Source organism: Poecilia reticulata, chromosome 14 (assembly GCF_904066995.2).
Source record: "Poecilia reticulata chromosome 14, P_reticulata-male-v2, whole genome shotgun sequence".
NCBI lineage: Eukaryota > Metazoa > Chordata > Actinopteri > Cyprinodontiformes > Poeciliidae > Poecilia > Poecilia reticulata.
The window spans coordinates 11,907,465-11,921,994 of record NC_088843.1 but is presented as its reverse complement, the minus strand read 5'-3'; the positions used below and the strand labels follow the sequence as shown (position 1 = coordinate 11,921,994).

The following is a 14,530-nucleotide window of genomic DNA, read 5'->3' as shown; positions in this document are numbered from 1 at the left end:
CCATGCAATTCAACAGTACATAGCGGTAACTTCATAGACATACTCTATTTGTAGCTGAGATTAATAAAACTATCGACAAAGTCCATTTTCTGCACCTTATGACCTTAAAGCTGCTCTGCCTCCTGCCAGCGTCTTCTGAAGGCAGCTCTCTGATTGGCTGGGCAATTAGCTGCCAATTCAGTAACTCGGAAGAGCCGTCACCTTTCAAAGCAACAATTACTAAAGAAGGAAGAGAGATCAGGTTTAGATGTTGGAAATCCAGAAATGTGTTGCATGCAGTTCCGAGCGCATCTGACAGACTGTCAGCCTGATTCAATTTCATAGGCTGCATAAATGTTGTCACATCACGCAATTGCCGGTTTGCTTTCTAATAACAGGGCGTCATCTGAGTCTGGTGACTGGCTGATTTGACTGATGCCTGGTAACTGCTCTGCGTTGCGCCGCCGCTGGTGCCCTCTAGTGGCTGTACTACACAAGACAGCTCCTTGAAGAGCGGATAATTTGCATCCTCATCATTGGTCGTGCACCAAATTGCATCCGAATCGTAGCGTTGATTCTGGACGCTTGTCTGACAGCATTTAAGCATAACGGGTTCCATTTAGATGTGGAAGAAAAAAAGACAAAAGTCCAATTTTTGATAGGATACTTCTGGTACAAGACGTTCTCGCTTGCCTAAATATTTGCACTGTAATTAGTTTAGCTATTTCCCACAAAGCTAGACGATCCAAGCGCATAAATTCGTAACGGCATGGTAATCTGCTAGATGGGACACACCCAAATCTTTTTTTTCCCCCTGCTCTACATCTGAACGGCCACAAGGTGTCGCAGTGATCCTTTCAAAGCTATGACCGTCCAGAGAGGTTTAGGGATACTGTGACGAAAGGTGCTCTCCTAAAAGAGTGCAGTCGTTCATGACGGATATGCTGTGAATAATAGATGTTTCTTAGAGTTTCATACACCGGGGCGTTTATACGAAAGCTTCTGCTTAATAAGCTTTAGTATAAGTGCCTGTTGAGTCATTGTTCCTGCGTAAAATATGTCAAGTGTTCATGTTGCTGAAGGTGTCTGCTCATAACTTTGAAGATAAAATGTACAGTGCAATGGAAAAGTATTCGTACTACTTGAAAGTCATTTTGCTACCGCGAACTAATGTCAGGCGCATTTTTCTAAAGATAAAGTGAAGTTTATCTTTCTCTTTATCTGTGGTTCAAATTGAATAAAATGTGATTCATTCTAGGAGGTTCGGTTCTGCTGCTTGGGTTTTGGTCAGAAAGTAAGTCAAATATAAATACACACTGCTGTTCCAACAAGTAGGATGCTTGGTACTCAAAAGTTTCTTAGTGCTTTGAATACCAAAACCAAAAGTCAGACTGGAAAATTAGATCAACAAAAACATACACATCCATACACATGCAGGAAGTTTTACAAGATTTAATTTATTAACTATAATACAGTTCACATAAGGCCTTCATATTCAAACGTTCTCGGTCAGACAAATTCCACCGTTTGCTCCTGGTGCACACAATACATGAACTTTTTCAGCTAAATCAATTCTTGTTCGCACACTTACTTCATGTTTTAAAAACAGAAAGAGGGCATTCATCCTCCTCCCTTTATGTGTGGTCTTATGTTTTTTTTTTTTCTTTTCTTTTGTTTTTTTTAATCATGCACTAATTTTAAGTGGCCTTTTAAACCATTCACAAAAATCATAAAAAGGAACCTCCGATAATTGAAATACACACTAGAAATGTTTTCTACCATCAACTAAAGGGCGGCGTCCCTCCCTCCCCCTCCCCACAACGTACAAATAAACAACCATAACGAAGACGTGGTGTGCACCCACTCGTTGATCCTTCCAACGGCACATTTGGTCGGGTATTTTTTTCCTCTCTCTCTATTTTTTTTCTTTCCTTTCCTTTTTTGCTGAAAGCCAAATAATGCAGCAATATTATTTATACACTCCCAGGTATCATGTTGGTCTGAATGGTCGAAGCTTGAAGCTCAGAGCAGTCTGAGAAAAACACTTCATTTTTTTTTTTGTTCTTCTTCTTCCTTGTTCCAGTCTGTTGAACACAAAAATTACAATCCCCCAACAGTACCAGTAAAACAGATGAGCCCAATGCAAACGCAACCAAAAGACAGTGCTACAATCCTCGCATTTGAAAGACAGCAGGCTACTTTCTTGTTAAAAGTTCATAAGGTTAAAGTTAAGAGGGCCTTCATTTTGCAGAGCTGCCTCTGAAAACGGTGAGCAGACGCTCCCCGAAACGGGTCCCAACCGCAGCAGGGGTTTCGCTTCTCTCCGACCAGGTTCCGTCTCAGCGGAACCAGCAGTAACAGTAAAGATCCCAGACCCGGTTAAAGGTTCTTAATATGACGTGAATACAAGGAGCTGAGGGTCGACGGACAGCACGACAACGCACCGAGCTACCTATCGCGTTTCAAGCATTTTGGTTTCCATGGACACTGGCTGACGACGATGAGGATGATGATGCGACTAGGTTACACATTCAACATGGCAACAGTTCTCCTTCAACTGATGTCTGATAAAAAAAAAAAATACAAAAAAGCCCCTGAACATCCGCTCGGATCAACAAACAGCTAGAAGATGAGAAGAATTTCTTTTTCCTTATTTTCCCCACATGTCTGGATGAATGAGGAACATTAAGCAGATTCAGACTTTCCATCACAACCCAAAACAGGGGGGACAACTGGATCTAATTAGAAGACTAACTTTGCTTTTTTTTTTTCTACAAAAAAAGATCCTGCACTCGTGCCACATTCAGCCACTAAAAACAAACAATATGGATAATTAACCTATGTGGCATTTCTTCATATTTAACACTACACTATCAAAAAGTGCTTCAGATAGGTCTGTGGATTTAAAAACAAAAACAAGGAAAAAAAAAAAAAAAACATGATGTAAACAAAGTTTGATCTGCCAGAGCTCGGTTGAGGCAATGGTACGTATGGCTGTTTGAGCTGAGAAATTAAAACAAAGCAGAAATAAGCAAAGAAAAACAGTGATCATTAAAGTGCATCCCTGGATATGATACCCCACCCTCTTTCCTTTCCCACCATGGTGAGCCCCTCAAATAGAGCAACATGAGAAATGCTTAAAAAAAAAAGGGGGGGGGGGCAGGCGATAATCTTCTGCTTCTATGGAGCAAACTGCTGCCCTACAGGGGGGCTGGTCCATAAATCCAGTGGTGGTACTTTAAGAAAAATTAATATTACACATAAAAAAAAACAAAATCATTCAGTCCAGCTTGGGTTGGAGGTTTCTTGGTAGTGTAGCCTTGCAGCGTCCTCCGCCTCACTGATAATGGAAGCATGCCACATTTCACACAACTATGACCACGATCACTTCCTGCCCCTCCCACCACCCCCCACCACCACCTCCCCACCCACTCCCACATAACCTAGGTTTGTCCAAGTTTGAGATGTTGCTTTGTTTTCTTTTTGTTGTTCTCGCGTCTGAATGCGTTTTGTGTGTATCGGTGACAAGGTCCAGCATCATCATGGGGCACACGCGGTGTCATCGTCTCTCACAGTGTCTCTTGTTCAGCAGGAGGATGGTGGGTGTGGGGGTGCTGGTGGAGCGGCGGCAGCAGGGACTGAAGGGGCGACTGCGGCGTGGTGGGCGGAGACTGCTGCAGGGGGCTGAAGTGCGCGGCGGTGTGGGGAGGCGAGGAGCGGTAGCAGGAGTAGGCGGAGCTCCCGCCCAGGGTGGTGGTGGGCGAGGCGGGGAGGCCCCCGAGGCCCGTCGGGGAGTCGATCAGCGGCTGGTTGTAGAAGAAGAAAGCACACTGGTGGATGAAGGTCTCGATGATTGTCTGGTAGGTGCGCGTGGCAGTTAGGGCGTCCATCGTGGTGAAGTCGGGCCTCATGAGGGTGGGCCAGAAGCAGATGGACAGGTTTTCGCTGGTCATCAGGTTGACTCTGCTCAGCTGGCTCACCCTGGGAACAAACACACAACGCCACATCATCTACAGCACCACGCAAAAGAAAAAGCAACTAATACAGCGCAAGTTTTCACATTTTGTAGCGTTACGACTGCAAAGGTGTTTCAAGGCATTTTATGTGACAGATCAACATGAAGAAGGGCGTGAGCATAATGTGGAACGAAAAGGATACAAACCCCACGTTCTGCTGCAATGACAGCTGCAGATCGTTTGAGATTCTGACTTACGAGGAATGAAAGTTTTCCACGTGACAAAAAATGTGGAAAAAGTTCAAAGTCTTACACGGTCAAAACGAATGCAAACCTGTAGATCGGTTAGACCAGGATTGAAGTCAGAAAGCTTACCTGTTCAAGTGGCTCACTACGTATCTGAAGACGTCGTAGTTCTCCTTGGGGAACTTCCTCAGGACGTCTTTCATGGCATACAGCCTCTGCTCTCGGTCCATGATTTCTGCACAAACACAGAGTTCTCTCTCACCACTAATCCGTCGGATCAAATTTCAGCTGAACTCTGTCACTAGCTCGTCGGGACAACCTTAACTCCCCAAATACCGCAAACACACAAAACAATAGCAAGACCAGATGAGCTCCCATCCCTCCTAAGGAAATAATCGTTTTATGTTTTGTGCGAGGACCCTCCCAGCCCAGCAGTGTTTGCTTACTGAAAGCGTCCAATAGCTCCACCTGCAGAGCACAAGGCACCAGGGGCTCAGGCAGCTCTGAGAAGAAGCTTTTGAGAGCTCCAGCCACAGTGTTTATGGCGAAGTCTTTCTCCACCAGGTCTAATCCGTGGTCTGAAGGGGAAAGATGAGAAAGTCGGATCAGATGAGAAAGCCGGTGCGCCGGTTTCCGTCATCATCAGCAGCAGCCTGTCACTTTCCTTTTGACAGCCCTACGTTTATGTTTTCAGAGTCAGATAATTACACATGAGCAACTCACCCTGTTCAAACTGCTTCTGCATGCTCTCCATCTCGGACTTGTTGCCACTCACACGGTACAGCCCCTCTGTGTTCAGGCCTGGGCGGACGAAGCAAGCAGAGAAAGAAAGGTGTGTGTGTGTTGAGGGAGGCTTAGTAGCGTAAAAAGGAAAAGCACAAACGGTTCATCAGCAATTCTGCAAACAGACGTGACTATACAGACGCTTTCCAAAAGCACCAAGCAAATTACGTGATCAGGTTACAAAGCTCTGAAAAAGAAGAAAGCATGTTTTGATCATTTGGAGCTCTCCAGTTGTCTTCATGGACTAAACTAAACTAAACTGAGCTTTTATATCACTTTGTTTCAGCTTTTGCCTCTCTGCGACTTTCTCCAGGTTCTCGGTAGCAAACCTTTGGAAGCGCTCGCCGGCATCGACGCGTAATGTAAACTGAGCAGCATAAACTCCGATTCTTTATCGCAAATGACTACTTCTCAGGCCTTTAGTTTGACTTTGTGCGAGTCCCACGCCCGGAGCAGATGAACATATAGAGAAAATCTGTCGTCAGCAGATGTCAGCTCAGCACGAAGGCTGAGGGGGAAAAAAGAAAATACAAATCTTACGAGGAAAGCATTCAGAGATGAGAGCCTTTCTGTTGACTGGGACCTCCGATGGATTTTTACGGAGCCAATCCATTTGTTGTGAATTGGCGCAATATGAATAAACTGAATTTAACCTTTAACCTAATTATCAAAACTGCAAACTATGCTAAAAGGAAAACTAGGGGTAATTTTATTGGTTGCAATGATAAAAAAAACATCTTTGTATCAGAGAATTTGCTGTAAACTGGAGCAAATTAGCCCAAATAAAGAGAAATGACTGGTTGAAGCAAATTGTTTCCAAGAGAAATTACTCAGAGAGGAAGAGAAGTAGAGAAAAAGTATTGTTTAATATTGTATAAGAATCCACTAAGTCTAAACATTAAATTAAACGTAACCACGTTTTAGATGCGTGTGAGTAGTTGTGCTGCTGGAAGTGCAAAGACACTGGATCCTGAGCTAATGTTGGTGATAAATCTATCTGACCAATTTTCATTTTATTTCTTCAAGCATGCAGTGCAGCTGGGTCAAAATGTGATTTTTTTAGATATTCAGTCTTTTATCTCAGTTTTAATAAACCGAGATATTTATTATTTTATCTCAGTTTCAATGAACCGAGATAAAAGAACAGATTATATGAATTCTACTTGTTCAGTTTTTTTTAAACATATCTTGACCAGATGCAGCACATATTATGTGAACTAATGCAGTTCACATAATATGTGAATATGTGAACTGCATTAGTTCACATAATGCAGTTCACATATTATGAACTGCATTCTTCTTTCCAAAAGAAGAATACAAACACACCGACTCATACAGAAATGACTGGGTGTCATTGTGTTTGTCTGGGCAGTGCCTTTAGTGGAAGCAACACTTCAAGCTTATCTGGCAGTCTTCAGCTAGCGAAGATATGGACAGCGCAATCTGGAGCACTTCTGCTGATTCCAGCCGATTTACGAATGAGTCAGCACTGACCTTAACTGAGCATAATATTTGCTTTAAAGCAATTGTTGGATGAGCATCGGCTGCCGCGGCATCCGGTTAGAAACAAAAGATCAATGTAAAGTAAACATGTATTGTGTTCTACTGGCCAGTAACTGATAAGAAGAAATACATATTAAAGATAATGATCTTGAAAAGATAACTGAAGCATTCTTGTTTACCAAGTCACTCCTACAAATTAATGCATTTTCAGTTTTCCCTTTTCATATGTTAAACTGTTCATTATGACTAATTATTTTCTCTAGTCTTTCAAAAAGCACTTAAGTCTTTATTTACGCACAGAAACACTTTCATTTTTATAAGTGGCGTAGGCTGAATGATAGGATTATTAAAGTAGAAATTCTCATTTTGCTCTTTAATTATTTAAAGCCGCAAACTTGGGATGCTGAGCCCTGAGTGTTGATTTGAACCGGTACTTTTGAAGTGCCGCTTGCACAAACCTAAATGAACAATCTGTAATGGTCTGTAATCTTCTCAATGCACCAAAGGAACTCACCTGTTTTCTCAATGAAGTGGACGCACTTCTCTATGAAAAGTGGAATTGGTCTGTCTGGGGAGACCACACTTGCTAGTGGCACTCCAAAGTAACAGCTCTCCATGGGCTTGGGAATCGATGGACGCGGCTTTGGTCTCGTTTTCTGCCAGAGATGAAAACAGGATTTTTGATTAGTTTAAAATATTCATCAAAGCCAGGTTTCCCCTCATAGCGGCTGCTAATTCTCAAGGCTTGCAGATCCATCTCACTGGGATATACCTCTGTGCTGGAATTACTTCTGTACTCTATAGGCTGAAACAAAATAGTCCTTAATGATAATATTTAACATTTGGACAAAAACTACTGCAATTTCTCCAAGATTAAGAATAGAAAAGGTTGTAATAATACAAACCTTGGCTGTTCTCCTGAGGCTCTTCAGAATGTTTCTCTTCTTTGGGTCCTCAATCTCCTCATTAACAAGACTGTCGCCTTTCAAAGTCCCAAAGTCATCTTCTTTGGACTTTGACAGAGCTCCCATTTCATCGTCGCTGCCTATAAAGCTTGTACGGAAACTACTGAACTTGCCCAGCCGCTTCGAGCGGTCGCGGTACAGTCGGGGCTTCACTCCGATCGCTGAGAACTTCCTCCTTCGCTCCAAAGAGCTGCTGTCCGCCTCGCTGTCTGAGCCATTTCCATTTGAATGCATCCTGTTGGAGTTGCGGATGGTAATGATTTTGCCCTGTGTGCTGTCATGTGGGACTGAGTAGATGATTTCTTCGTTGCTAGGGCGGGGCTTTGAGACGGCATCAATGGGCTCAGCGTAGTCTGAGGGGTCGTAGCCCACATCTCCACCAGGTACCCAGGTAACAGCAGAGGGCAGGGACCGACGATGACCCAGGGTGTCGATGTAGGGACTACGGCTAACCTTCCTGAAGTCAAAAGTGACACCTGGTTTTACCCTCACTTGGGGGGGTATTTTGTTGTTGAGCTTATTTTCAAAGTCTCTGATATCAGATATGACAGAGATGTCACTGGAGTCCAAGTCAGGCATGTTGAAGCCGCCACCGTGAGAGGAGAGAGTGCCGTCGTAATAAGGTGGAGAAGGCTCTACGTCATCCTCCGAATCCACAAACATGGTCACGGGACTGGGAGAGATGCAGCGCGGGGAGTATACATTTTCACCGGTGCACGCTTCTGCAACATTGTCGTACATATGCGTGGCCTCCACGATGTTGCGCTTCTCTACCACCTCCATCAGAAATGAATGGAACATTTCTATTCTGTGCAGGCCTCCCACCACTCCCCCGGATCCACAAACCACACTATTGAAACGACCCTCGATCTCATGGGCCAGCTCCTCCCCCTGAATCAGCTGTTCACAGGCAAAGTCGCTGTCAGTGAGCTCAGCCTGACTATCTCCTACTGCCAACAGCTGAACGGGGATAATGTCCTGAACCTCACATAAGAATGCACACAGGGTCTCCAGGGAAGCTTTCCGGGTGACTGAGTACACAGCAATATAGCCGTGCACTAACCTGCTCTTCCTTAAAGTGAACGAGGCATGATATGAGAGGAGAGAAAGCTCTATGGCCAGCTTGTGCCCCCCAACCGTCTGCTCTAACAACACAGAAGTGCCACTATTCGACATAGGTCTGCAATGCTGATGCATCAGGAAAGGAGACAGGAGCTGTTCAATGTCATAGGGGTCTCCACACATTAAGCACATGACAATGCGCAGGTCTGCCTCTTGGGCTGGCTGATGTGGAGAGTCTCGGAGGCCGGGAGGCTCAGGGAGGAGAGGCGGGGAGCTGCTACTAAAAGATGTGCTCCTTCTAACATCAAGAAGGCCTCTCAGCACCTGATTGATCTGAGTCTCATTTACATTGTGCCCATAGCCCACACCGGGGGAGGCTGGGTCTAAAAAGCTGCACTGTAGTCTCCTTGCAACTTGTTGTCCCTGTGTTATTAGGTTTAAGGCAGTGTCTCCACCTATATCAACATATGAGCCCACCCCTCTTTTAGTGACTAAAAGAAGGGATGTTGGCAGTTGAGCCAGCTGGCTATCCCTTCGACCTAGAGTTGATTCCCTAAGTCGCTCAAGACTTTCTACCACATAAGATAGAGACTCTTTTGAGTTATACAGACAAAGACATCCATGAGGGGTAAATGTGGGGGTGTGGAAGGAGTTTACTGGAAGACGTACGTTCCCCTCAATGGGCCGCAGTGTCAACTCATACATCTTCCCGTCTAAAACATACCAGTCATCATTTGTGCACAGAGCTCTAATCTCATTGGCAAATTCTCTGGCCAACCCATCCTTACCTAGGATGACCAAATTAATTCTATCAGCTTTGGTGTCCCCAAAATGAGCTTTCACATCAAAGAAGGGGTAACAGGTGGGAAAACGAGATGCTAGGAGTTGCTCAATCTTAGAGTCTCCACAGTGAGGGCTACTGGGGCATGTTTCCTTGGTGGGGTGATAGACAAAGTGAATATGCTTCAGCACAAGGGCATCTCTTTCAGCAGGAAGCTTTTGCAGCGCCTTAAACCTCTGCTCCTCTCCCAGAACCTCCTGAATTGCTCCCATCTTTTCTTTGCTAGGCTTGGCATCCACCTCAAGCTCATAAAAAAGCTCAGAGTATTCAAGCAGAAGCTCCTGGAAGTCTTCTTTAGCACGGTCAATAATCTCCTTTTGATGGCGGTTGTACAGGTCCAAGTACTCCGGCTCCTCGAGCCACTGATAAAACTCCTCATTCATGATGAAGCTGCGGGCCTCTTCCCATGGTTTACCGGGCGTAACAAACGGTGAGGATGCTAACTTTTGCTTAAACTCCTGTCTTATTTCTGCACGTCTACATTCATTTCTTAGATGCTCCAGATGGGCATTGAATATATCTTCTGCTTCAGCAGTCTCCAGTAGATCGGAGGGGATTCGCTCATCCTCCATGTTGTCTATGTGAGATGTGTCTTCCCATGGAGAATCCTCCAGAACGACAAACCAGTGAGTAAAGTGCTGCTTGGACTCCAGCACTTTCTGCACTCCAGACCAGCTCAGTTGATCTATTTCATCGAGATCCGGCACCAGTGAACTAAGTGCTAAAGGGAGAGTGCTAAGATATATCCTGCGACGCCTCTCGATGTGCTCCTGCTTCAGCCGGTAGACGTGCTGTTGAAAAAGCTTTTTGCATTTAGCTGTTCCTTCCAAGAAAACATATTCTTTGTACTCTGGTGAGTTGTTCATTCGTCGACTGGCGTTTAACCAAGTTTCATTATGATTCTTGACGATACGGTTAATGAGCCACTCGTAGCGATCCTTGGCTGAAGCTATCTGCTGACTCTGGAGTTTCAGGGCTTCAAAATAAGGTATGATCTTGGGCTTGCCCCTGCCCTTATCAATAAGCTGAACCAACGTGAGGAAGGCTAGATCCACATTAATATTTGAGCGAGCAGAAGTCTCGACTACTGGGAGGCTTTTCTTTGTGATCGCAAAGGTATGCGCATCTTTGATGTAGCGCTCAACACCTTCGTCACATTTGGTCAGCACCAGCACGATGGGCTTCTTGGTCTTGCTGAGCTGGCCATAAAGGTTTGTGACGAATTTCAGCTGGTCATCAAAGTTACGGTTCATGCCGCGGCTCACATCAACACAAAGCAGGAAGCCATCAACCTGCAGTTTCCCCTCTGGCATTTGCTTTTGCTCAAAGTCTTGCTCCAAACCCAGCTGATCTGTGCAGAAGTACATGAGCTTCTCTGCCGAGGCCAACTTGGTCGCAGCCGCTCGCTTGATATAGGGCTGCATAGCAGTGCTACGATGTGGCTGAAATGTCTGGTCATCTATGAATTCGGTTTGCTCCACAACATGCATCCTGCACTCAGGGCCCTCCTCCAGGACCCGAGACACCTCCCCCCAAAACAGAAAGTGGTCATTGTTAACCACACGACCCCCAAAGTCACTGGTGCTTAAAACTGATGTGTGGTCCAGGTAGAAATCGTCAGCACTGGGTCGCACAAACCGATTGCACAGGCAGGATTTGCCCACCCCACATTGCCCCTTCTCCTTCTCTGTTCCAGACAAACCCACCACAATGAGGTTGTAAATGGGCGATCGTGCATCTTGCTTTTTCGCCATCATAGCATTTCGAAACTCATCCTGCCACAAATAGGCACTGAATAAAAGAGATCACTAATATGCTCGTCCGTCTACTGCTGATCCACAGAACAGATCAGATTGCTCCTTCTTCTGCTGGGCGTCAGTTATAATAAATAACAGTGCAGTGATAAGAGCAGCAGGTCCTTTCATTCATTCCTTATAAGAATCACATCCTGTCAAAACAAACAAAAAGAAAGGAAGTCAGACAAAATGGGCATTTGTTAATCAAGAAAATGTACAAAACAAATAAACTGAACACATTTGGAAATAATGAAATTACCAGTAACTTTAAATAAAAAAATAAATCTGATATATCTAATGGCAATATGCTTCTAAATGCTGTGCTATGTGTACTTCTAAAACAAGAATTATAATTTAACACCGAGCTGACCTTTTTTGCACACCATCCTTATTGTTTCAGCGACAAAATAGTCCCTTTTGCTCATCGATATTAAAATATCAATTATTTACCAAAATGTGACATTGTACAAGCAAAAATTAAATCAATTAGTTGCACACTGTGTGAAATTATTCTGTTAGCATTCTTACTGTACAGCTCCAAGTTTGTTTGTTTTTTTAGTAAAGCCCTATTGTATTTATTTGGCATCATCATTCATTACAAGCCAAACCTACTGAGGGGAGTGTTACAGAAACATTAATGCCAGCCATTATAATATCTGCTGGCAGAAGCCATTGATTTTTCTCACACTGTAGTAGCAGCCAAACCTGAAAAACACAGGTTTACGCAAATTTCCATGAAAAAGGGAAGCTTATTTATTATCAATTGCAGCGCTGCAGCAACAACAATGCAGGATGACGGACTAGTTTGACATGTTTTCTTTGTTGTGTGGACAAATTCTATTTTGCAATGACTTTTTGGTGGAACTCTGCATATGACTGGCCCCAATGTCAGTTTTTGAATTAACCTGATGAAAATTTCATTCATTAACTCAGCTTTAGCCTGAGTAACACTTTCACTGGTGACAAGTTAAAAGAAATCAGACCAGGTCTTTGCATTTTACCAGGGATCATTTTATACAGTAACCATCAAAATTGCAGAGATTACTCTCAGCACTGCTCGGCTGATCTAAAAGAAAACAAAAACACAGGAACTGAGATCCAAAATCTAAGAACAAGCATGTTGGGAGTGGCTCTTCGAGTGATGTATCAGCTGATCAGTGAGTTTAGTGACATGCATATAAATGACTGTGCTGTCGACGCGCCGTTCTCTCCTTGTTTTTAAGCCAGACAAACAGTGCTGCTACAAAAGGGGGGAAATGACCAGATATATATTCATGATATTGTTTATCAATAGAAATTTTCAAACTTTGATTCATTGGAACATAAATGTTAACTTAAATGCCTTCAAGCCCAACAATCTATCCTCCCATCCCCCAACTATCTTCTTATATCAACAGCATAATCAAACCACATAAGATAGCACAATGTTTAATATATATGTGTGTGTATATATAAATTTGAAATAAACTAAACTCTCAACTTATACAAGTTTGCCATGTTTAGGTTAAAAGTTAGAAAGTTGAGGTATTTCAGAAATTATTCATGCTAAATATTCCTCAGGGGAAATGGGTGAAAATCTTCCAAAATAAATCTGCTGGGTTTTGATTTATATGTATCTGAAAAACATGTTTAAGCTTTTATTTTTGGATATTAACATCAATCCCCACCATAGTTTCCTCTTCTAAAACTCAAAAATATGTTATGGCTTTCAATGTTGGTTGTCCAACCATTGCAAAACATATTTTTGTATAGACAAATGCAACTATTTAGCTGCACAAATAAAGACAGGTGCTCTTCAAGGATCAGTATTTGAGCCATTTCTTTTTTTAATAATTTATATAAACAATCCAGGGATATATATATATATATATATATATATATATATATATATATATATATATATATATATATCTCCAGTTATAGTTCACTTTTAAGCAAATGAAACAATCATCAGTCCTCATCAGCAGTAGACTCCATTTTACCTGTTCTACCACGTCAAAGCTTTTTTAAAAATTAAATATTTAACACTAAAAAGACTATAAATATAATCTTCACATGCTCCTCCTCAAACCTAACTAATAAAAGCCACTAGAAAAAGAATTTCCCCCAAAAACATTCAAACACAAGTACAACAAAGCAAAAGATGCCATAAACTTTCTCACCCCATCTATTTTTAAAGCACAGATAACTGCTTCTATATTAGTACTGATGCAATGCCATTATGATGGCCACTTCATAAGGTAAAACTAATAATATGAAGTGACCTTGGCTACTTCGACATTACCCAAGCAGTTGTATTTAAAATACCAACAAAAAAACCCGAAAAAGAGGTGACACAATTTGCCCTTTCTTTAAAGGCAAAGTCCAGCAGGGTCAAAAACAAATGTGGGCAGCTGAGCTAGGCCTGATGCCCGAATAAACAGATATTTAAAAAAAAAAAAAAACAACCTGACACCTTCTGAGCAGAGATCTGGAGCGCAAATTCAGCTCGCAGGGTTGTATAACCTGCTTACAGAGACAAGTTCTGTGTTCCGCTAAGGATTACCAGTGAACATTGGCTTCAGGGTGCTCAGAGGGGCTGACCACGCCAGGCCTGCTGCCTAATGCAACTGCAGCGCCGGGGCTGTGCACTGACCTCCCCTGCTGCACGCCGACACACGGCGATTAAAGGGAACCCACTTCCACCCAGTTTTGTCTTGGGTGTGAGCCCTCGACAGCTTCTCCGGGTCAGCCAATAAAGAAGCCGATCGGGCATACATACCATCGCGTTTCTCCCCTTTCTCCTCTCGCATCTGTCAGGCCAGTGCTTGCCGCAGCCCTCGCCGCCGCCTGATGTGCATAAGCAAAAGCCGCAGAATAAACGCCAGGAACTGCTCCCAAATATCACTGATATCACAACGCTGCGTATGGCGTGGTCAGTGGAAATGAATCCCCATCACACATGTCTGGATTCTCGCCCCCTTCTTTCTTTTTTTTTTTTTTTTTTTTTTCAACAATGTTTTTTTTTTTTTCAATATATATATTTTTTTATTGTTGCATTTAAACGCCGGGAAGAAATAAATATGTCCAGGATTATTCTTGCACAAGGGAGGTTTCCGCCTGCGAAATTCGGGCGTGTGAAACAAAAAAGGAAAGAAAAGGGAGAAAAAAAAGAAAGTCTGCTCCAGACGTCTTCCTCTCGGTTCACCACGTTGCTTTTTCAATCATTATTCTGTCCATTGTTGTGGCCACATAATAACGCTGGGCCGGTGTCACACACCAGACAACAGTGAGTTTGTTGTAATCGCCCTGGTGTCTCCTTTGAAATGTGCTCCTGCTGCAACACGAATCCTTCATGTCCTGGGCGATTTTAGGAGCCGATCGCGCGTGTGAAAGTGGAATTTCTCTCAGCTTTCCGATA

The 14,530-nt window shown here is 43.3% G+C and overlaps 1 protein-coding gene across 1 annotated transcript; it reads right to left on the bottom strand.

The window, feature by feature from the left end:
- Positions 1-1,416: 1,416 nt before the first annotated feature.
- arhgap35b (Rho GTPase activating protein 35b) lies at positions 1,417-14,266 on the bottom strand. The gene is made up of 7 exons (XM_008427584.3): positions 13,892-14,266; positions 7,372-11,282; positions 6,981-7,122; positions 4,904-4,981; positions 4,627-4,758; positions 4,310-4,415; positions 1,417-3,960 (listed from the first exon to the last, which is right to left on the bottom strand). Exons 2-7 carry the CDS (start codon positions 11,089-11,091, stop codon positions 3,549-3,551), a joined length of 4,590 nt encoding a protein of 1,529 aa, XP_008425806.1. The 5' UTR covers positions 11,092-11,282; positions 13,892-14,266; the 3' UTR covers positions 1,417-3,548.
- Between the last annotated feature and the right edge of the window lie 264 nt (positions 14,267-14,530).

Coding starts and splice junctions, on each gene's coding strand:
- arhgap35b (XM_008427584.3), bottom strand. CDS start 11,091: ATGATGGCGAAAAAGCAAGATGCACGATCGCCCATTTACAACCTCATT. Junction 4,759..4,903: donor GCAGAAGCAGTTTGAACAGG/GTGAGTTGCTCA, acceptor TTTCCCCTTCAG/ACCACGGATTAGACCTGGTG. Junction 3,961..4,309: donor GTAGTGAGCCACTTGAACAG/GTAAGCTTTCTG, acceptor GTTTGTTCCCAG/GGTGAGCCAGCTGAGCAGAG.